The 23,611-nt window shown below is 32.9% G+C and overlaps 2 protein-coding genes across 2 annotated transcripts; one reads left to right on the plus strand and one right to left on the minus strand.

Annotated features, from left to right (window-relative positions):
- Positions 1–441: 441 nt before the first annotated feature.
- On the minus strand, positions 442–9,866 carry LOC105623797 (ubiquitin carboxyl-terminal hydrolase 22). Its single transcript, XM_012205174.1, has 7 exons — positions 9,747–9,866; positions 2,673–2,805; positions 2,294–2,509; positions 1,701–2,115; positions 882–1,310; positions 622–771; positions 442–484 (listed from the first exon to the last, which is right to left on the minus strand). The coding sequence occupies exons 1-7, from the start codon at positions 9,864–9,866 to the stop codon at positions 442–444; spliced, it is 1,506 nt and encodes a 501-aa protein (XP_012060564.1).
- A 3,202-nt stretch (positions 9,867–13,068) lies between these two features.
- LOC105623798 (intraflagellar transport protein 140 homolog) lies at positions 13,069–23,167 on the plus strand. Its single transcript, XM_012205175.1, has 12 exons — positions 13,069–13,332; positions 13,409–13,656; positions 13,892–14,210; positions 16,638–16,857; positions 17,570–18,151; positions 18,271–18,559; positions 18,669–18,798; positions 19,969–20,460; positions 20,986–21,272; positions 21,350–21,626; positions 21,734–22,638; positions 22,855–23,167. The coding sequence occupies exons 1-12, from the start codon at positions 13,069–13,071 to the stop codon at positions 23,165–23,167; spliced, it is 4,326 nt and encodes a 1,441-aa protein (XP_012060565.1).
- The last annotated feature ends 444 nt before the right edge of the window (positions 23,168–23,611 follow it).

A 23,611-nucleotide genomic window follows, 5' to 3' on the forward strand; every position in this document is an offset into this window, starting at 1 on the left:
TGTGTGTGTGTGTGTGTGTGTGTGTGTGTGTGTGTGTGTGTGTGTGTGTGTGTGTGTGTGTGTGTGTGTGTGTGTGTGTGTGTGTGTGGCGCGCGCGCGCGCGCGCGCGCGCGCGCGCGTGTAACATATTTGCAGAACAGGGTATAACAATGGTTAGATATACAAAAATTACGATCAGTCGATTAAAAAAAATTGAGCTAATCTTAATATCTACGCTTACGTTACATTCATATAGATGTCGACTGAGAATATCAGACGACATACCTGATCGAATACAAAAGACGCCAACGGAAACCATAAAGCGACAGTGACAAAAATTTATATTTGATAAACATAAAGTCACTGACGTCTAACTTCAGCAGCGGTTTTTAAATTCTTTGTTAAATAAATTAATTACATGACTTGATTCATATCTTCTTTTCTGTTTTAGACTTTATTATTTTATCCATATTCCAAAATTTGCTTGTGATAAAACAAGAGATACCTAAAAAGTAAAAATTTATTTAGCGAAAGAACGATTTATCTTTTTCTTTTCAGTGTATTCGTTGAGAAATTGTAATAAAAAAAATCTAAATCCAGGTGATTCTCATTCACTTTCAGTATCGCCCTACTTTATCTTACCCTTCGCTGGTCAAGACATCCTTCAACTTGGCCCGTGTAATCAAATGATCATTGCACTTGAACCATTGATCTCTCTGTTGCCTGATGAAAGCGGTATAATGTCCAGTCTCTAAAGAACCCTCATGATTTATTACGGCAAACAGAGAGTACCTATTATCAGCAATCATATTTTAATTCAATAATCATAAATTTCTTTTGAAACGATATAATGTTAGTTATCAGAAATAGAAAAAAAATTGTAATTCAAGAGATATCACTACCTATTGTCGCTGAAACTCATATCCTCTCCGTTTTTTGACAAACCATTCAGCATAGCGCTGTTGTTATTACCATTGCGTCTATGCGACATGAATGGCGTCATATCTAATTGTTCTGGGAACGAGATAAATGTAGAGATCTTCTTTTTAAAAATCTTATCTTGGATTATGAAGTGTTCAAAGCGCTTTAGATGAAAAATCGCCACGATCGGCAATTGCTTCATCGTTAATTGCTTTGTGCTTTCTTGGTAAGTCTCACAGTTGCTACATTTAATCTTTGCACTAGAACCTAAATGCTCGGCTCTGGTGAATTTTTCCAAACAATCTAGCAAGGAAGTGGGTGGCCCGGGTGTATTAGAACCAGAGGTACTAGCTGCCGAAGTTAGATCTAAAGATATGTCCCAAAATGGATCTATTGTAGTAGACACTCCACTGAAAAGGAAATGAAAAATAACAGAGCTAAGTCTGATATAATAACAATTCTTGTTATGTTAAACAGCTTATTTTTACAATGTATTGTATTTGAGAAATTTTGTATTAATCTAGCGAGTATCGATTAACCACGTTGTAATTAGACAAGTTACTAACAGCACTCGACCAGTAAAAAAGCTCTAGGCGCTATGTCTAATCGTAACACTATCAATCGAAATCCTCCTTAATCTGATATAATATTATAATAATTCTTTCTATATAAAATAAGCTGTGCATTTATCATATTATTTAATGTGCTTTTTAGTGTACTTAAATACTTTATAGCTTCTATCTATTGATACATCTTCTCTATCTAAGTATCTTCTTAGAGAGATCTAGAGATTAACATACTTGCAAGCCTGACAAACAACATCACTTTGAAGGCACCCAGTAAATATTTGATCGATGATACACTTGCAGTGATGAGGGTTGTCTTTGACCAGTATCGTAGTGGCTTCGCAGTGTTTATGAAGGACATCCAGTGTAGCAATGAAGAATTCATGGGCATCCTGCTGTTCATAACCTGCCAAATGTCTGACGTGGGTCCAAATCAGATGGAGAAGTTTGTGAAGCGTCAATGGAGCTTTGTTGCCGGAATAGAACTCCTGGAACAAATGAGATACCTCGCAGACCAAACAGAGACTCGGTTGCGGGCAGTGATGACGGTCAGCAAGGAAGTAGTCGCGTAACAATGGAGTGTGAATAAGCGCCTGTACGATGCAATTTACGAAACAAGTATTTCCAAGATTGATGAGTCCTCTTAAACCTGAAATTAGAAATTAATTTTTACATTATTCTACAAAGAATATTTGAATCATTATTGTCGAATTATATTTTTTGAAGATAACATTATAACATTATTGCATTTGTATAAAATTTATTTAATTTATACAATGTGATTTAGAAATTGAACTAACAATTAAGCTTGAGAATTTTTTCAATACCTATAGTGGAATTTTCTATAACGCGTCTTCGGCGTGGATGATTTCTTAATAACTCCGCTTCCGTCTGCGTGGGTTCCCATGCACGATAGAATTCCCCGAAACTCAAGGATTTTGCCAACTCGCTCCATTGCGCTTTTGCTACTTTTAACAACTCTCTATCGTATACATAATCACCGCATTGGAAGCACAAAATATTCCCATAACACAGATCAACGGCTGCGGAACAAACGATATAAAAACAGGCAATTGATTAATTATGAAACTATTATACATAAAAGATTCATATTATATAATTTTATTTATTTATTTATATAATGTTTATTTTTAACAAAATATTTGAATGCATGTAATAGATCTAAACTGAAAAATATTCCATTACCTAGAAAATGTTTCTTCGTTTTTGCATGCTCTTGTATGTGACCTTTTACATAGCAGCCAAAAAATATACAATGAAGACAAGAATGTAGGCGATCCTTGTAAGTTTTACATGTGTGACATAAACAACTCACAGCCTGCAAAATAAAATCCCTAATATTAATCATTTTACGTTTACATATTATCTTATTTATTAAACAAACGAGTAAACCTAAACTTTAAACAAAATTTTAATTTAAAGTAATTATTTTAAAATTTAGATATGCATATAAAATTTAGATATGCAATATTGAGCATGCTTAATAAAATAATTTCATTTTCATTTCACATTTTGCAAAATATCAGTTATCAGAAATCGTTTTTAAGGCTATTTCAAACCGAACATTTATAAAAAATTGTTCCTGTTTTATCTAAAGAGTAATTTTCAAATAATTAGTGTACCGATATCGACTTCTTAAGATAGAGGACCGCGTATATCAAATATATTTATTAAAATAAATTAAAATTATATAAATATTATCCGCCCCGAATTGTAACAAAATAAACTGGGTAGATAAGTCAAACACGAGCAACAAAGGCCTAATTATACATTAATACAACAAAAATTACACATTTCGACTAAATTAATTGTAAGTCTTCATCGGCCTAATAATGATATGTCGTGAATTTTATATTATAATAATAAAAATTTTTATTATAATAATAAAAGAAAGAAACATTGAAAGAATTTGATATTATAATAAAAAGAAAAAAGAAAATTTTTTCTCTTTTTCCCTTTTTTTCGTTTTTTATTAATCCTAATTCATTATTCCGAGTTTGTAACAATCTGAATTGAATCAATAATTGTTGTATGCTCTCCTATTGGCAGAACATATAACGTCAACCAATGATACAGAACATTATCCAACTTAAATCAGTGTAAACCCGCTCAGATTGAAAACGCTAATAGTCAAATGTGAAAAGAATAATCAACTACTATGATTGGTGAACTTCTTAAGGTTAAGGCTTACACCTATTGTATTTGCGAGCTTTATCATATGACATATGAAATATGGCCCTTTACAATAAATCGTTAATTTGTTTTAATTAAAGTAAAGTGACTAAACTTAAGTAAGTAACTAAACTTAAGTAAGAATATTAAAATCTATAACGGTTGAAGCCGTATTTGTAATGCTTTAAATAATTCAATATGAATTATATACATGCTATATGAAATGTACCGGGTAAAAATTCCCGGACTGGTGAAATATCTCGAAAACTAAGCATTTCCGAAAGAAATGTTTCCTACAAAAGTTGTAGGGTTAGGTTAGGTTTTAAGAGTCGATAGGAATGACAAATCAACTCATTTTCACTTCATTTATGATGCAGCTACATATCTGCACTCTCCATATAAAATATTGTCTCATAGAAGAAATATATATAATTTTGCCATGAAACTCGTTTTGGATTGTATTTTACGAAACTACGAAGCTTATTAAAGAATTAAAGTTTACAATTTCTTAAAAACATTTTAATAAATAAAATGGTATGTTTCTTATTTACGGTGCAAATACCTATCTTTATGTTGATATTTTATCTCCAAGAAATAATATTACGTCATAAAACTTTTTTGGTTTCTTTCTTTATGAAGCTGCGAAGGCACGTACAAAGACGGATTTTGCAAATTGATTCTTGAAACGTCTACTTATCATATGAATTATTGAAAATATACGATTTTCGCTAAATACATCTTATTTATATATTTTATATTGTTTAAGTCCTCTCTAAAATTTTTCAATTCTGATTCTTGAAAATTTTTTAATAACAAAATTATGTGCATCTTAACTGTAATACATGTCGAGTGAGATATCAGAATAAATTTTTATTTTGCTTTTTCTCTAAAAAATCGCTTTATACGAGCTTTCAGCAGCCTTTCCTGATTACGAATGTCGCAATTAAAACGCGATTGTAATATTTTAGCCATAATTTCAGCATAAAAAAATACATACATAAGTGTAGATTTTGGTCAGTTTTTTTCTCGAAGAAATAATATTTCCTTATGAAACTTTTTGGAATTTCTTTCTTATAGTACTGGGAAGGCTCGTATAAAGCCGGATTTTGCAAATTGATTCTTGAAAATTTTTTATTAATAAAATTATGTACACCAAACTGCACTATAATACTATACTGCACATCGGATGAGATATCATTCAAAAGATGTTAACGTGTTGAAAAATTATAAATAAAGCTTTTGCAAAAGCCTCGGTAGTCTAAGGGCCATGACACACAAAAAAAAATAGTAAAACGTAAGCAGTAAGCGAATTGACCAATCACGATAGAGTCCATAAGGCCATAACGTAATAACCAATCCATGTTGATTTCCTTTCTGCTTACTTACTGCCTTAAATTTTTTGTGTGCTATGGCCTTAAAGACTTAGGACGCTTGTACGGAATACAAGAGTTCTGGGTTCTCGGTCGAGGTAATATTTTTCGCAATAAAAAATAAAATTAATTTATAGTTTCTCAGCATATTAACATCTTTCTAATATGATAGGATTGAGGTATCAAATTATTAAAATTTGCTTGTCAATTTAATTTAATTTGTGATATTATAATAGTTTAATTATTTTTATAAGTGCGGAAAATCAATTCGCGCGCAATTCGAATAAATATGGTATATATGCATATACATATAGTGTCCCACGTGACTATGATCACGAACACTTCCGATGATGTGACAAAAATTATTTTGAATAAACGTTAGTTTTCAATCAACTACAAATTGCAACACTGAAAATTTGCAAAATATTCTTTTTTAGGAAAAAAAATCAAGGTCGTCCTAATTTTTTTAAATGACACTATATATTTTTTATTTCATTATATTGTAACTAATGTCAAGACGAGTTCAATGACTTGCTATATGTCCTTGAGATGACCTTAAAGTCAGACGTAGGTTTAATGAACGGAAACATTTTCATGATAAATTATTTTATATTAAACTTTACATATTTTTTATTACATTGTTCAGAAAAAATATATCTGACAAATTGAAGAACTGACGTAACCATTTCTGAATTCGTGGTATTCCCGAATGTAGTTCACAATTTATAATATTACACACGTGTATGTAATGTGAACGTAGAAAAAATGTCAACATAACTTGTAGTACTTGTAGCGTAGCTCGAACGCTGTTACGACTTTATTTAAACTTGTGTTCTTTCTTAGTTTGACATTAAAGCAAATCGTAATCTAAATTTGTCGAAAATGTATTCCTATAATGAGAAAGTTAATATGCAGCTAATACAAAAATCTTTTCCTACCGTAAAATATGTCCATATAAAATACAAATAAAATAATTTTTCACAAAATTTCCGTTTATTGATTCCACACGCCTGATTTTAAGGTCATCCAAGATCAAAGTATAGCAGGATTGAACTCGTCGTGACAATATTGTGAAGTATGCCATTTAAAAAAATTAGAGTGACCTTGACTTTGTCCTAAAAAAAAAATATTTTGCAAATTTTTAACATTGCAATTTGTAGTCGATTGAAAATTAAATTAATTAAATTAACTAATTTTTATTCAAAATAATTTTTATCACATCATCGGAAGTGCCGGAAAAATCGTGATCAGTTACGTGAGATACCCTGTATACACATATAATATAATATATGTATATTATATTATACGTATATATATATATATATATATATATATATATAAATAATATAATTCACTATTTAAAAATCATTAACATTAAAAATCCAGCTTCCACCGTATAGGCTTTAATATTTTTACTTGTTGTGTAGTCACATTAATGTCTTAATGAATCATTTATTATTAAACTAAAAAAATTGATCAATTATAATCGATTATTCTTCTCACATTCGATTGTGATTATCAATTTCTTAGAATGGTCGCACATACTTTCTGTAATAATAATCGTAAAGCCTATTCTATAATGACTATATTTACACAACTAGATTTACGACGAAGTTATAACATCGATGTTATGAAATTGATCAATCACAGTCATTTCGTTCTTCAGAAGAATAGGTAGTTTATGTTATAACTTCGGCGTAAATCGAGCCGTGTAAACATAGTCAATGTGTTTTTTATTTTCTGTTTCCTGTTTTTTTTTGCTATTTTTTACATCTTATCTTTTTGCTTCTTATCTGATTTTTTGTTCTCTATCGCCCGAGATAAAAGTTAACGAATTTCGAAAGAAACTGGAAACAACAAGAAATACAATTATTGTTGAAATGGTGGCAAAGGGAGGAAAAAACAAAAAATAAGAAATAAAGAGCATATTGTAAAATAGGTTTAAAACTTAATCAATCACAGTCAGGAATTGTCTAAAACTTCGACCAATCATAAATTTTTTTCATATTCAACTATGATTGGTCGATTTCTACGTCTATTCCTTAATCCACTACTGTTACTGCTCATTGTAGAACCATGCATTAAGGTACAATTTTATGAGCCGTTCAAACCGGTTGTTTCAGCGACAAAAAGGATTATTCGTTAATTTTGACTACGTAATTCTTTTTGTCAACGAAACAGTCGATTGGACGGCTCGTGAAAATGTATCTTTAAGTATCGTCTACAATGGACAGTTAATCGATCTCTACTACTACTGTTCATTGTAGACGACGCATTATAATTGCTGTTATATGAAAGTGTGGGGAGAGCTCTGTTTGCGCACATCACTCCTTGGCCAATTAAAAATTTTCTCATTGATAAAGCAGCGAAAAATTACAAGAAATCAATCAATAATGTGTGTGGTGTATGCAATCGGGAATGTAGACAAACGGGATCCTCTCAAAACGTGCGCGGATTTCCTTATATGTACGATGACTATACATTCTTTATTGTAAAGGACAGTCCTTTCAAGTAGCTATCTTTTAGATTTATTTGTTTCTTCAAAACTCAATTTTGTCTTTTATTTTATATCCAATATATTCTTATATTTTCCTTTACTATCTTTTATTTTGACATTACGGGAAATTCTTTTTTAACTAGCGTTCCAATATCTAATATTATATTAATAAGCAAATTTTTACGAAAAATGTTTTACAATTTCAAGCATATATAAATATGCATTTGTTTTTGTTAATTATATTTCTTAAATTAATTTTTTAAATTAAATTTACTCAAGTTAGAATTGTTTTCATTTTTCATTATTTTGAACCTTTTATTATTTCAGATCAAAGGTTTGTTCCAATACAGTCGAATCAGTTTCAAACTATCAGAAAACTGTACATTATCTCAATTTGATTATACTAGGCAATAAAATTTTATAATACACAGATTCAGTGACAAATTGATTTGAAAACTTATAGGGAACAAAGCCCTAAAATTTTCCTAGCCCTAAGATTTCTTTTTTATTTTCTTTAAGAAAATATAATTATTTTGTACTTATAGGGTCTATAATAGAAGTCGTAGCGATCAAAGGGTTTTAAGGGTCATAAAAAATTGACCAATCATAATCGACTATTTTTCTCATATTCGAGTGAAATTGATTAATAATTATATAATTAATAAATACAATTGAATGCAAATCAATACATATATTTTCAGTTAATAGATAATTTATTACAAACATTTGAATTACATATTCTTTATTGTCACGATAACTTTATAACCTTAAAAGAATTAAATTATATTATATATTTATATATTTATTAGCACTGAAAAAATATATATACTAATTTGCACTCAATTGCACCAGTGTTGCACTAGTTTTCCCAATAGAATAATAGAGAAATGCTATTATGGTTTCTGCACATTGGACGCGAATATGCTTGCCGCGCGTCACACAAAATGTACAGACAAACGTTGCAGAAGCCATAATAGAATAGTAAAAATCCCATTAACATTAACATTAATGATAATGTCAGAGTCGTTATATTGTGTTGTGAAGCTTTTTTTTTATCATGTAATGTAAAACGCAACAGTAATGTTAACAATATCCTTATTATCATTAAGAATTACAGAATAGGAGCTTAAGGATTATTTATACTGGTGATAATATGTTAACTTATGCCATAATCTGGAAGAATTGACCAATCACAGTTAAATGAGAGGGAAATAATCGACTATGATTACTTGATCAGTAAGCTTTATAATAAACTGGAGCAAACCATTCCTAAACTAATTACTAAACTATAATTACTAGACTATTACTAAACTATAGAAAACTGCAGTCCAATATATAATTATTTATATTTAATCTGATATATTTAATTTATATTAAATCTGATATATTTACGTTATTATTTGCTGTAACGGATACATGTAGGACACTCTCTTATCTTAGAGTGCGTTCAGATTCCCAAACCACTCTGGTATTTTTTGCTAGGCTCCGCCCACTTATCCAGCGATCACCCACTCGATGAGGAATCTGAACACAGCCCTGTATGTTATAAAATTCACCGATTATGATTGGTCAATTCTTACAAATTACAGACATTTACGGCCAGTATAAATGATACGGCTATAATAGAAAGAATAAGGAATAATGATTCCAACCTATTAGAAATCGTATATGCCAGTCTGATAGGTTGAAATCTTCATTCTATTGTGGCTACACCTTAAATAATCCTTTAAATGTATGTATTATATACAGAAAGAGGCACAAATAGAATGGAGAGAGAGAGAGAGAGAGAGAGAGAGAGAGAGAGAGAGAAACAAAGACATAATGACTACATTTACAGCACTTAGAGGCTATGCACAATAAAAGGAACAGAGAACAGAAAATAAAAATTTCAGCCTATCAGAAACTATGTATTCCACAATACATGATTTTTGATAGGTTGAAATTCTTATTTTCTGTTCCTTTTATTTTGTGGAGCCCCTTAGGCTGCAACCTATATAATAGGTGTTTTTGTTTAACTTAGGATAGACAACTTAGGATAAACAAAGATGATACCTGGCCTAAATAAGTGCAGGGTGTAAACATAGCTCATGCAAATGTGAAAGCGAGATGCAGAGAAGTAAGATGAAAGAAGATGAAGATCTCTTTCTCTCTCTCTCTCTCTCAACTTGAGTGACAAAGAACCTTGACCATGAATAGGAAGCGAGAAAGAGACTGGCGTACCTTCCTGACGCGTGCCTCGGTCGATGTACTGGTCACGAAAAACGAATGTATCACTTTATATGGTTGGATACCTTTTGCTGCTTTAAAATTATTTAAATGTATGCAGCCATGGTCGCTCATCTCAGGTTGGTAGGAGCGATGTCGTCGACCTGATCGCACGACGTCCCTCTCTTTCGCGACACTCGACAATCCCGACACTCGATGCCGTCGGCGATCCTCGTTGAGATCTCCCAGTGGCGCGAATGCAATGTGTACGATAACAACAATTTCTCAAGGATGACAGCGGCGACGTGAGGAGTGTAACTCGCTGCTGGCCTTGGTGGAAACGCGCGTGTTGTTGACATGGAAAAGAGAGTGGACCTTGGGAGAGATTAGGAGCGTAAGCAAGTGTAAACTTGCTCTTTTCGATCGGGTGGGAAAAAAATATGAAAATGTGATTAATGTGAAGTGGTAATCAGTCAAGCAGAGGTACCGTTGTCAAAATGCCAACCGTAGCGCGAATTGAGGACAAACGCAGCGAGCAATTGCGAGCAATGGCGAGAGCACAATGATGGGAGAGGGAGTGGTGCGATATGCGGTCTTGAGGAATCATCAATACGTAGGATGACACCTTGAATCACCCTGAATGCTTTGTGCTCTCGTTTACTCTCTTTTCAATTTTCAATGTTCTTACGCGCCTATGTTCTTACGTGCGTTTCCAACGCACTTCGATTACTTCGGTACTCCGTAATGCCGTACGAGCCGATCACGAAGACACCAACCTACCAACCAACCCAGCCTGCCGGTCACTGCCGATGCCTCACGCCTCGTGTCGCCGGCAGAGGAAAGCGTCATTGCAATGAATACAGGAGCGACATCTGTCTGGATGCGACCATGATATCGATCATGCAAGAGGCCTTTGGCCAATCACATTTCTCATTTCATTTGACGGCAGATACGATTGGCTAATTTGGTATGGATTAATCGATTGATTAAGGCTACGCTCCATTTGATGCTGTAAATGCTTCGAAGCGTTTTTCAATTGGTCAAAAACTTCAAAGCATTTGTAGCGTCAAGTAGACCGCACCTTAAGTTTCTTGAAGTGCACCCCTAAAGGTGCTTTTACAACATCGAGAATGATGAATAATATGTTTGGACAGTAATCATTTTATTAAAATGAATTTAATGTACGAGACTATACACTAAAACGAGAAGAACAGATTCTTACATAACACATAAAAAATCCAATCAATCAAAGTTCTTTATTTTATGGAAAGGAAGAAAACGAAGGATTTTGATTGGTACATTTTCTTACGCATTATGTGTTATGCATTATAATAAGAGTCTATAGTCTCTGCTTGATAGTGGATTAATTAAATTTAATAGATTAGAATATAACACAAACTTGCATAGCCACATAAACATATGCATAACGAAAATCATCCAATCACATTTTAAGTGTGTTTTTATAAGAGAAATGCGATTGAATAATAACCCTAATCTGTTATATGCAACCTGTAATCTGTAAGAATTGACTAATCACAGTCAAGTATTCCCCTCTCAGGCTCAGTTCCACAATTCACAATTAACTCTTAACCGGGGTTCAACTTATTGTTTCTCATCTCTTTCCAATTCTAGAATTGGAAAGAGACAATGCATAAGTTAAACCTTGGTTAAGCGTTAACCATGAGTTATTGTACTACAGTGGAACTGGGTCTCATTTGACGATAAGAAGGAAATATTCGAAGGTGATTAGTCAATTTTTATAGATTACTCTTTTTACTCTTTTTAAGATTTAAAATTCTTGAATGATTATACATTTAAATCCAGTAAGGAATTAAGAGCAAGACCAATCATATTAAAGAATTTTACAACAATTGCAAAGCTGTTTTTTCTGCTGAACGCAGCCATGACTTTGGAAAATACATAGAAAATTGGGATGATGCCATTTTAGTGCCGTTACTGGAAAAGAAATATATACAGAAATTCCAATTTGTATAAAATTTCATTTTATTTAATTAAACAGTAAATATATCAATATTTATTGAAAAATACATACATGCATAGTCATAAATTATCATCAAATTATCGTTTTTTAACTTAATCCCGACATCGAAAAATTTTGAAATTAAAAAAAATAAAACGGGACTTGAGAGACAACTCTACAACAGTACAAAGTCAACTCTAAGTCGACTCTGAATCAACTATAGTTTCTGGAAAATGGACGTCCGTAAATCGACTTTAGACGACTTGGAGACATCTCTAAGTTATACAATGTCCCACTTTAAAGACTATAAGCCGACTTTAAATCAACTATTCTAAGCTATGGTCCGATTCATGCCCACAACGCTTATGAACAGCATTCATTCTTGTTTACTGTAGTTAAATAACAAGGACAAAATGATTCCACATTTAAATTTTGTGAATGTAAATCGCACTAGACGTCCTAAAGTCGATATTGGACTTACAGTCGACAAATCGATGTTTGTGCTGTTAGAGAATTTTCCTTTTCAGAATATATTCTGCGCTAATATGTAAAAATAAACAAAGAAGGCCAAAATTAACCTGTGATAAAAACATATTAAATTGATCAATCTTTTATAGACTTAGACGTGCTGAACTCGAATATGAAGTTTAAAATTTTTCAAAGTTCCTCGGACTTTGGAGAATTTTAAGCAGAGCTACGTTAACAAAATTTGCTTGCCAAGGGCTTATTAGAGATTTTACAATCATGATGGAATCCCATGAGGCGTCAAAAGGAGAGAATTTAATTCGAATCAGAATGTAAGATCCAACCAACTACAGTCGAGTATTTCCCTGTCGTTCGACTGTAGTTGGTTGGTTCTTGCATTCTGATTCAGATCAAATCTTCAGTGGAAACTAGGCCATTGGCTGCGTTCAGCAGAAAAAGTAGCTTTGCAATTGTAAAATTCTTGAATATGATTAGTCTTGCCCTTAGTTCCTCATTGAATCTAAATGTATAAACCAAAATAATGTTGGTGCAATCGGGCCTTACAGATCCAACCAATCACATTCAATCGTTCGGCGAGCAGACTAGCAGCTTTGTCCGATTTGAACATTGTGTTTCCAGCTTTAATCTCCAAGGTAACTGATGGTAACTGTCAACAACATAAATATGTATAGATTAGAAGATACAGGAATTAATACATTTGCATTTCCATCAAATTAAGAAAGGATTGTTTTGTGTTTTAAATACTTTAATAATATGAAATATCTTTTTTAAAACGAGTGTTATAATATGTATGATTACGTTTATTTATACTAATTTATATGTTAAATTTTAATTAAATGTACGAGTGTACACTCTTAATATGTTGAAACAATGACTTTGTATTTTGACATACGAGTGCAAAATCCTGAAAGTGCTTCAATAAGCACTCTTACAACTTGGCATAATAACTATCCCTTATTAGCTGTTGCTGCGTATTCTCAAGACAAAGGTGGCTTTGTAGTTATTTATGATGATCAAGGTGAACTTGTGCAGGATATCGAATCACCGGGACACACAGTGGCACAAGTCACCTCTCTTGGCTGGCATCCGGAGAAGACGTGGCTAGCGGCAGGATGGGAAAACGGAGATTTACGAGTTAGTATTGCAATGTTTTGAGCTACAGAAGACAAGTCTGTCGTGAGATAAAAAATATATTAAATTATTTATTTAGATATGGCCAGGGGACACTGGAACTCAGGAGTTCAATGTAATAGTAACCCCTCACCGAGATATCATCACGATTCTACAATGGAGTCAGTATGGTGGTTGCTTAGTATCTGCAGATACTGGTGGATCTATAGTTGGATGGAAGATAGATTCCAGAGGACAGCTATTCATGACATTTCATCATGAACTAAAAGAATCTTTTTCACAAATTGTATTTAGGACAGTTCTGCTAAAACCAGTTGTTGATATTAGGTACAACTCATAAGTAAAAACAGGTTAAATTATACAAAACAACTTGTGCATTATTTTTCTAATAATATAGATTATTTTGTTATAATTATTGCAAGCTAATATAATAGAAATTAAAAGCACTGAATTTCAAAGAAGCTGTTTTAAGTAAAACTTACAGATGAGATTAGATTAACATTTGATGATATTCTTTCTTGATTATTTGATTGGATATTGATTGGTCAATTAATTGTTATAGTGGTTTGGCAAAGGCAACAGTGGCTGGTGATGAGAGAGCCTGGGATATGTTCAGTTCCTGGCGTCCAAGAACAGCTGCACCAACAGCAATTCCAGTACAACGGGATAATCATTCGTTTTATATTGGCACTGTAAATGGTATCATATACTTTGTTGACGTTCAAGGACAATGCAAGGAAGTTCTTAGTACTGATGGTGCAGTGTTGCACTACTTATTGTATCATCAAAACAGAGATTCTATCATTGTTATGACAGAAGGATTGAACATCGGGCACTTTCAAGCAGATTCAATCACTGGAGAGCTCACCGAATTGACAAAGGTTTATGCCATTGAGTTCTATCACTGCTATATTTACATATTATTTCTATTCAAAATTTAAAAATACTGTATATGACAAATTCAAATTCTGCATCAATATTATTGATTATGTATTATATAGGTTCAATTTTCTGAGAAATTTTATTCATGAAAATATATATAGGGTGTAATTTGTTGCATTGCATTCAGGTGTGGCACAATGCAAAATACTAACAATACTTGAACGCGCAAATTTTAAGTGATATGATTCATTAGTTTTAAATGCTCACAATTAAAAAATTATTTTATAGCTTCGATATTTTTTATTGGTATTAGGATTTTTATTTCAAAATGAAACAAAATCTACCCTTAAATATTATTATGATCTTTATCAGCCATCCTATATGATAAATAATTAATTAATATTATGGCAGCAAGTGGTATCATTATCTATCGAGAAAAGAGATGTAAAAAATAATAGCATTGAGTATAAGGCTTTGAATTTATTCCATTTTTCGAAAATACATAAACGTTTATCCGTTTATATTTACTTTCAGAAAAATGTTTATTTATAAGTAACCGTTTACACATATAATTAGTATATCCATTTATTAGAAACGTCTTTCCGAATATATGTGTTTTAAATCAGGGCATAGCAATATAAACGAGGTATTTAAACGAGAATATATAGTATAATATTTACACATATTTAGCACATTTTTCCTTCTATGAAAACAGTCTTGTCGAATATTTTAACGTTTTTTTTTTATAAACTTAAAAATCAATTTCATTCTTTTTGCATTTTCTTATAATTTGACATTTTAAAGTGCTTTAAAACCGTTATATACAAGCCCATGTAAACATTTATTTGTAGAATTAGCACATTAGTTTATCAGAAACATTTTTCCGAATAGACTGTTTTAATGTTATTTTATATATATATTTTTTTCCGTTTTTATTACACTCAAATGTCTTTTTTACACTCAAAAACAATTTTCAATTTTTTAAACTCATCACACTAGGATGACTCCATAATAAATTTGGGATAAACATTTATTATAAAAATGTTCGAAAAAATATTTTTCATAAATGGATATGCTAAATATACGTATAAATGTATTTTTGTTTAAACGTATAATAACGAGCTCTAATTGAGCATTGTAAAATTTGTATATAACGACGCAATATGATTTTTTTTTAATTCTGAAATTGATACAATAACAAATAATATTATGATAATACATAAATATATAGACTTTCTATATTTAACTAAAATAAAACAGTAGAGCTAATTGATATTAAGTGAAAATGAATTAAGAAATGTTTAACACAAATGAGTGAAGAGCACCATATTCAATCAAGGCGACTCGTACAAGGGAATGACGCGAGATGTTTTTCTCCGATTGCTTTAAATTTTTGCCTGTAGGTTGGGCATCGAAAAAAAATCGACATGTATTTTGCCGTTTGTTCAGACACTTAATAATTTAAGAGACAGTAAGCTATAAAATTGATCGGACTACACTTTTAAAACTCTAGATCGCTGGTTCAAATATCAGTGACAATTTTTTTTTAATATTAGCATGTTTTATAATAAGTATTTAAAAAATTTAAACATTTTAGAAAAATTTAGAAACATTTAGAAAGTGACACATAAATAGAATTAATATATAAGATATATGTTTTTGGATGCAAAATCCTTTAAAATTAATTCTTTGTGTCTTTCTAATTAAAAGTGACATGAAAGATGTATTTTTTATATAGAAAAAATTTTTTAAAAGTGGTAAAAAAATAAAAAAAAGAATTGTCACTGATGGTATTTGAACCAGCGATCTAGAGTTTTAAGAATGTCCGACCAATTTCATAGCTTAATACCTTTTAAACTATTGAGCAAGTGTTTGAGCAAACGGCAAAATACGTGTTTTTTTTTATGTCTAATCTGGCAAAAATTCAGAATAATTGAGGAAAAATACGTGTCGTTCCTTTGTTAGTGACTAATATATAATTTTTATGTGAATGTTTACAATTTCTAATAAACTATGCGTCGACTATTTGTCCGTTTTTGAAACACAGTACTAAAACAAAGTTATTAAAAGCTGTAATATAATATCGCAAATTAAACAATTTTATATTATTGTTAATAAGCATTTTTTTGTAAAAATGCATAAACAGGGAGCAATCCCCGATGACCTTGACCTTGACATATGTTGTCAAGCTCATGACCCTGAGTGATCTCGAACAGATTTTAGCCGTCACTCGTTATTCATTAAAAAGTTATTAACAAAAAAAGATTTAAAAAATAACGTCTTATTTCTGCTATATACATTATTGAGGACTATTTCACCTTTCAGGACTTTCTCTACTTAAGTAATGCAGAGCGAGATCTACCCCATCTTCCTTTATTACCAAGAGATTATTATATTATTATATTTAATACTTATACTTATTTCAGGTAAAATTAAGTGGCAGAAGTGATACATCACGTACCACTAGTACCACCTTATGCTGGATTAGCAGAAATACGTTGGCTGTACTCACAGGAGAGCTCGCTGTACGATGCTGGGATATTCACACAGGCGATACATATATTCTATCGCCTCCGGATTCATTCAATGGAAATGTTGCCACTCCTCAGGAAATATATACTAGCTTGGCATTTTGCAAGGCAAATGGTAAGACATTAATGTGCTTCCGAAATTTTAAATCAGACTTATTCGGCTTAGAACTGATTAAGTATTTCTATCTGACTAATATTTCCTGATAAACATGTACCAATATTTTAGTAGTGGCATTTACACACTGTATATCCGGAGGTTTTCCTCCCTCATAAACATAAATTTTATTTATTTATAAGTTAAATCTTATATTACAACGACATGTACTTAAAATGCATACATGCATGTCGACGTAAAGCATGAAAATGTGCTCACATATATGCTCACATCGCAGTGTTGTGTGACAGTCGAATATTCCTCTCATTTGATTATAAAAGGGAAAAGCTCGACTATGATTAGCCAATTCTTACAGATTACGGCCACTATAAATGATTTCTTAAAAATTGAGAAAACTATTGTACTACTGGCTCCATTCATCTAATGCAGTTTAGCACATAGATTTAGCAGTATTGTTGGGTGAACTGGACAAAGTCCGCAATGAAATAATGATTCCTGACATTGCCACCATTGAGTGGACAATATTGACTTTGATCATATGAAATCAAGCCATGTTATGAGATAATAAATCATTTTATCGGATTTTGCCCAATTACAATGTTAACACGGTCCGGGCAACATTTGGTCCGTCCACTAAGCAGACTTTGTCCATAATATATCCATTGAAGTAAATTTGAGGACAATGGATTAAAAAACATTCTGTGGTTTTCAGACACTTTGGCCGCCGGCACCAATCTAGGTACAATCTACTTATGGAAGCGAAAATGTGTGCTTGATTGCGATGAGAATTCCTGGCCAAAAATCCCAGAGTCCTGCGCGATTCACGGCACAGTAAAGCAACTGGAATGGGGTGTTAGTTTATCACGGAATTCTCTCCTAGCTGTTAACTGTATCACCAATGTGTTCATCTTGCATCAACAGCCAATGTGCGCCGTGTACAATGATGGTGTTTGCGCGAGTCAGCTCACTCCGACACAGATTCTGCTCGAGATAGATGAACAGACATATATTCTAAAAATGGAGATCCAAGTGCAGATTATCGCTGTATCAAGAGAATACATTGTCGCCTCTTCTGGAAGACAAATCGTTGTCAATTGTATTAATAAAGGTGTCAATCTTAATACGAACGTATTGACAACCTTCAACTGCGACACGGAAAAGATATTGATCTACGAACACACATTGATCGTGTTGACCCCAACGATCATTCAGTTGAGATCCATAGAAGGCTCTATTATTCAAACGCTTCCCACTTTACCGGAGGAGGGTGAACCAATCACGATGGAATTGACAGGTAAAAATCTTTAATTGACATAAAGTGTCGTGAGTTTTCTTATTACTTAAAATTTTAACAACAAAATACTCTTATTACTGCATTATAAATATTATACTCACACACACAACATTTTGTAGGGCATTATTTAACTGTAGCATCATTAAACGGCATTCTGAAGATTTGGAATCTGAGCAAACACGAGGCTAAGCTACACACCCGCGCCATGGCGACTTATGAGGCGATTAGCGATTTTGCCGAAATCATTGAAGCTAGATGTAATTCGGATTGCCGTTGCGTCTCAATCACTGTTGCCATGGCAAATCTCATGCCCAGTTCGATTTTATACATTTGGGATATTGAAAGCGATCAGATTTATGAATTTGACTTTGGAGAGTCAGACAACATCGTTGATGATGACACTATGTTGTGAGTAAATAAGTTGAAAATTCGACACAACCGTATCAAATCACAGATCAGAATTAATTTTCCATTAATTGATTTTGTATGTCCCTGATAATACTGATATTACTTTTAGAGCTGCACAATGCAAAGGAAGATTGGTAACAGCGCATTGCTGGGACGTTGAGGATCCCAGACTACTAGTATGTCGAGCTCAAAAATTAGAAAAACGTGATTCTAAGAGCTTCAATAAGGACAATAATTGGGTATAAAATTCTATAAAATTGCCTCTATTTGGATTATTAAATTAAATGTCTATACACTTTAGCAGAAACTTTCGCAACTCAATTTTTCTACTGGCATTGTTCTCTCATTATTTTATGTATTACGTTAACGTCGTTACGCTTTTATAAATTAACTATGTGTGCATGCGTGCATGAATAAGAAAAACCCTATATTCGGTCGAAATTTAATGCTTAAAATAATTTATTTTATAATTTCATTAGACATTATTTTTTATTAAATACGATTTAATAGTCTTTCTAAAATCGAACATATACATTAAAATAAAATAAAAATTAGTATAAAATAATTACATAGGCGAAACATGTTTCGATTTTATACAAGATGTCTCCGACATCTCCTACGGAAACAAATAGAACATCTCTCGTAAACAAATAGAGCGGACTAAATTGAACCGAAAAGTCCTGTACCGTAATACTTTAGGAGATATTAATTTCTAAAGATCACTGAATAAACATATATCCGCGCGAACTGTTGTCAAGTTGTATATGCTTATCGGTCGCTTGCCGCGCGGGGATTGCTCGAACTCGACTGCTTAGTAGACGCGCTAAGCGCTATAACTCAAGCAGCCTATCAAATAATCGCTACCCGCACTCGACATGACACGTGCTTATTTATTGATTTAGAAATTAATATTTCCTAAAGTATTGAGGCAATCGCAAAATGGAAAACTTGACTTTTCGACTCACAATCAATTCGACTCAAAATCAGTCCGCTCTACCTGATCCCATAGGTCAGGGACACACATATATGCATACACACATATAGGGTATCTGACAATTAACGATAAAACTCTCGCATAGCAATAGACTAAACCGATTTCCTCGAAGAATACTCTCTGTGCGTGCGTGCGTGCGTGCGTGCATGCGTGTGTGTGTGTGTGTGTGTGTGTGTGTGTGTGTGTATAATAATGTAGTAATAATCGATTGTAGTAGATTTTGAATCAATTAGATTGGATTAAGGCTTTGTTATTGATTGATGTTACATGTTTTATCAATCGTAGAGCTTGCAGCATCATTAATCTAACCGGTTCAAAACCCGCTACAATCCAATACGTTATAAATGATTATGAATTATAAAATTTAGATCTAAGAGTAAGATATTATTTAATATAAAATGTTATTTTTTTATAGATTATACAAACCTCTGTGGTGTTGGTATCGTTATTCGCGACATCGGATCATGGTATCGTTGTACAGGATGTGAAGCCAATTGCTGATGAGAATTGCCGATTGTTAGGTGTACACTCACCATATATCATTATTTTAAATTCCGAAAAGAGCTTGGATAGAAGTAGCAAGATTATGCAGTTATTAATGAGAGACTTTGAGGAACTAGGAGAATGCGATTCTATCACCAGGAAAGCAGTGATGGATTTCAGTTTCCATATTAGTGTGGCGAATATGGAGGAAGCCTTTAAAGCCATTAAATCTATAAAGAACGAAGCTGTCTGGAAGAGTCTGGCCAAGATGTGCGTGAAAACAAAGCAACTAAACATGGCTCTTCTTTGCCTGGGTCACATGAAGCAAGCTAATGCTGCACGGGCTTTACGTGAAGCAATGCAAGATAATACTCTAAGTTTGGAAGCACAAGTAGGAATTTTAGCCGTTGAACTTGGCCTTCATGTAAGTTATTAAATATATATTTAAGATTATTCTAAAGTTGTCTGTTTTAGCGATTATTTTTTAAATAAGTATAATCTTTTTTTATAATTAAAATATAAATGATAATGTAGTTAAAATCGGTTGATTTGCAAAAAACAGAAAAAAAATTGGAAGGTTACAATTTTGTTATTTGTTTCTAGCGTCGACTCCTAACAATATTTGCTTTATATACAAATTTTATACTTTGTACGTATAAAACAAGCTTGGTTTGGACCAAGAATTATATGAATAAACAATGTTAAGTTCTTAGAATTAGGCTAAGTACCTAATATGAAAAATTAGTTGGAAAATTTGTACGTATGTGTCCTTGCGGTATTAATGTAGTAGTGATGTATCAATGACAGAAATCACTAATATGCAGATCTTATTGAATCGGTAAAATAGGTAATTTTAGGATCCTCTTAAGTATATTCTTAATGAATATTGAGAGTATACAAAATATATATTAATTGTATATATGTAATATGTATAATCTTCAATCCTTAGACTGATGCTGAACGTCTATTTCGAGAAGCGAAACGTCTAGATCTGCTAGGACGGTTATACGAAGGACGGAATAAGTTTAAGGAGGCAATCGAATTAGCTAGTAACGAGAATAAAATTCGTGAAAAAACAAGTTACTATAATTATGCTCGTGCGTTGGAGCAGCAGGATAGAGTGGCAGAAGCTATCGATATGTACACGAAAGCCGATTGCCATCGATTTGAAGTACCTAGAATGCTTTTGATGAGACCTCGAGAGTTACTCACGTATCTGAATAATTCCGAAGAACCGTAAGTAACAGGAATATTAATTAAATGCGTTGGAAGATAAGTAGTCAGTTGTAGTGAGCAGTTTAATATCGTCGTAGGGAGATTAAAAATTGGCATGCTCAGTACACTGAATCGACCGGCGATATGGAGAGCGCTTTACATCTTTATGAGCAAGCAAAGGATACTCTGTCGATGACGAGATTGCTTTGTTATTTTGACAGAGAGAATGAAGTGTGTGAGCTAGTAACTAGAACAAATCACTCTGCAGCGGCGTACCATCTTGCTGCGCATTATGAATCGAAGAATAATGTGGTACAGGCGATTCATTTCTATACAATTGCTAGAGCTTATACTAATGCAATACGGCTATGTAAGGTGAGGCATTCAATTGTTAAAAACTTAATGCCTTTATTTATCCCATTTTGAATCACTTGACGAGAGTTAATAAATCTTTATTATCTCAATATTTATTATTTCTGTAGGAGCACGACATGCTGGAAGAACTGTGGCCACTGACTATATTAGCGTCACGGAATTCGCAGATAGACGTCGCCAAATTTTATGAGAACAACGATCAACCGGATCGTGCGGTACTGTTATATCATAAAGCTGGTCTCTTGCATAAAGCTTTAGACGTCGCGTTCAGAACGCGACAGTACAGCGCGTTGCAACTAATTATCATGGACGTAAATGCGGATTCTGATCCGGCATTAATTCACAAGTGCGCCGATTATTTCATGCAGAACGACCAAATCGATAAGGCAGTGGATCTACTCGCGACCGGCAGAGACTATATGGCGGCTTTGGATCTGATTCAGCAACATAATGTCGTATTAAGCGAAGAGCTCGCAGAGAAGCTGACGATTGAAAAAGGGAATGACGACGACGCAGAACGCGAGCATATGAGAATTTCTACGCTTGAGAAAATCGCAGAGATCACCTTCGATCAGGGAAATTATCATCTTGCAACTAAGAAATTCACACAAGCAGGCAACAAGTTACGCGCCATGAAAGCATTGCTTAAATCCGGAGACACTGAAAAAATCTGTTTTTTCGCGCAGGTTTCGAGGAACCGTGAGATCTACATCATGGCGGGCAATTATTTGCAATCTTTGGATTGGCAAAATCAACCAGAGATTCTAAAAAACATAATTAATTTCTACTCCAGGGGCAAAGCTATGGATTTATTGGCGAATTTTTATGTGGCATGCGCGCAAGTGGAGATCGATGAGTTTCAAAATTATGAAAAAGCATTAGACGCACTGAACCAAGCGAACAAATGTTTATCCAAGGTGATGACGCCACGAGATCCGGATGTTCACAAGCGGGCAATAGAGCTGGTAAACAATAGGATGTCAGCAATTAAACGCTATTTGGATATTAAAAGGTAAAGCCAAGATGATTAGAAATCTAGATTCATATTTTTATACGAAATATTGTATCATAGATATCATATTTTCAATATATTTGCGTTCATCATAACTATCCTTAAATAATAGAAATTCCTATAGATACAATATTTTGTTTCTATATGAATTATATTTTAATTGAATACAGATTTTATTCTGTATATTTAAATATCTTATTTTTTCTTATTACGCAGATTGTTTGATAGAGGTGAGACAGAAACGGCAATGCAACAAGTTCGTCATCTGCTCGACTCTCAAGGACCCAATTTAGAACAGTCAGTGCGTCGCGGCGATCTGTTCGCAACGATTACACAGCATTATGCCAATATAGGGGACACAGAGAAAGCTTGGGCGACCATCGAAGAACTAAAACGCCTAATACCAGGAATCAATTTGACTTACTACTTTAATATAAATCTTCTAGAAGCACTGGGCTATAAAATGAAAGTGCAGCGACAGGATAGTTCCGATAAGGATGATGGAATCGAAGAGCTCCTGGGAGAGTAAAACTTAAATTCGACTTTAAGAGAATGCTGGAATAATGATCGAATTTGATCGATAGTACGATTTATTTATCCAAATGGATGATCCACGTTATAAGTCCAAATTAATAGTACAGACTTCTTAAATTTCAATTTAAAAATATTGTAAGAAATAAGCAACAAAAAAAAAATATCAGATTCTTTCGAGATTCGAACTGAGGCCTGATCTCCTTCATATTGTGAAACTTCCGTCCACTGAGCCGTACAATCCTGACGCTGATAGCTTCTCTGTTGTGCTCATTTCCTTTAAATTTCTTACAATGTTAATAATAATAGTAATATCAAATAATGTCTAATTCATTTCTTACATTTACATTGTTCTGTCTCATTTAAACACATACTATTCTTATGTAACATATTAGAAGTGCTTCTTATAAAATCCGGCATCTACTACGCATAATTACTGCTC

This window comes from Atta cephalotes, assembly GCF_000143395.1.
Source record: "Atta cephalotes unplaced genomic scaffold scaffold00064, whole genome shotgun sequence".
NCBI classification, from domain to species: domain Eukaryota; kingdom Metazoa; phylum Arthropoda; class Insecta; order Hymenoptera; family Formicidae; genus Atta; species Atta cephalotes.

Coding starts and splice junctions, on each gene's coding strand:
- LOC105623798 (XM_012205175.1), top strand. CDS start 13,069: ATGACTTTGTATTTTGACATACGAGTGCAAAATCCTGAAAGTGCTTCA. Junction 13,657..13,891: donor AAACCAGTTGTTGATATTAG/GTACAACTCATA, acceptor TAATTGTTATAG/TGGTTTGGCAAAGGCAACAG. Junction 21,273..21,349: donor CTGAATAATTCCGAAGAACC/GTAAGTAACAGG, acceptor ATATCGTCGTAG/GGAGATTAAAAATTGGCATG.
- LOC105623797 (XM_012205174.1), bottom strand. CDS start 9,866: ATGAGCGACCATGGCTGCATACATTTAAATAATTTTAAAGCAGCAAAA. Junction 1,311..1,700: donor GTTGTTTGTCAGGCTTGCAA/GTATGTTAATCT, acceptor TTTCCTTTTCAG/TGGAGTGTCTACTACAATAG. Junction 485..621: donor GATGTCTTGACCAGCGAAGG/GTAAGATAAAGT, acceptor TTTACTTTTTAG/GTATCTCTTGTTTTATCACA.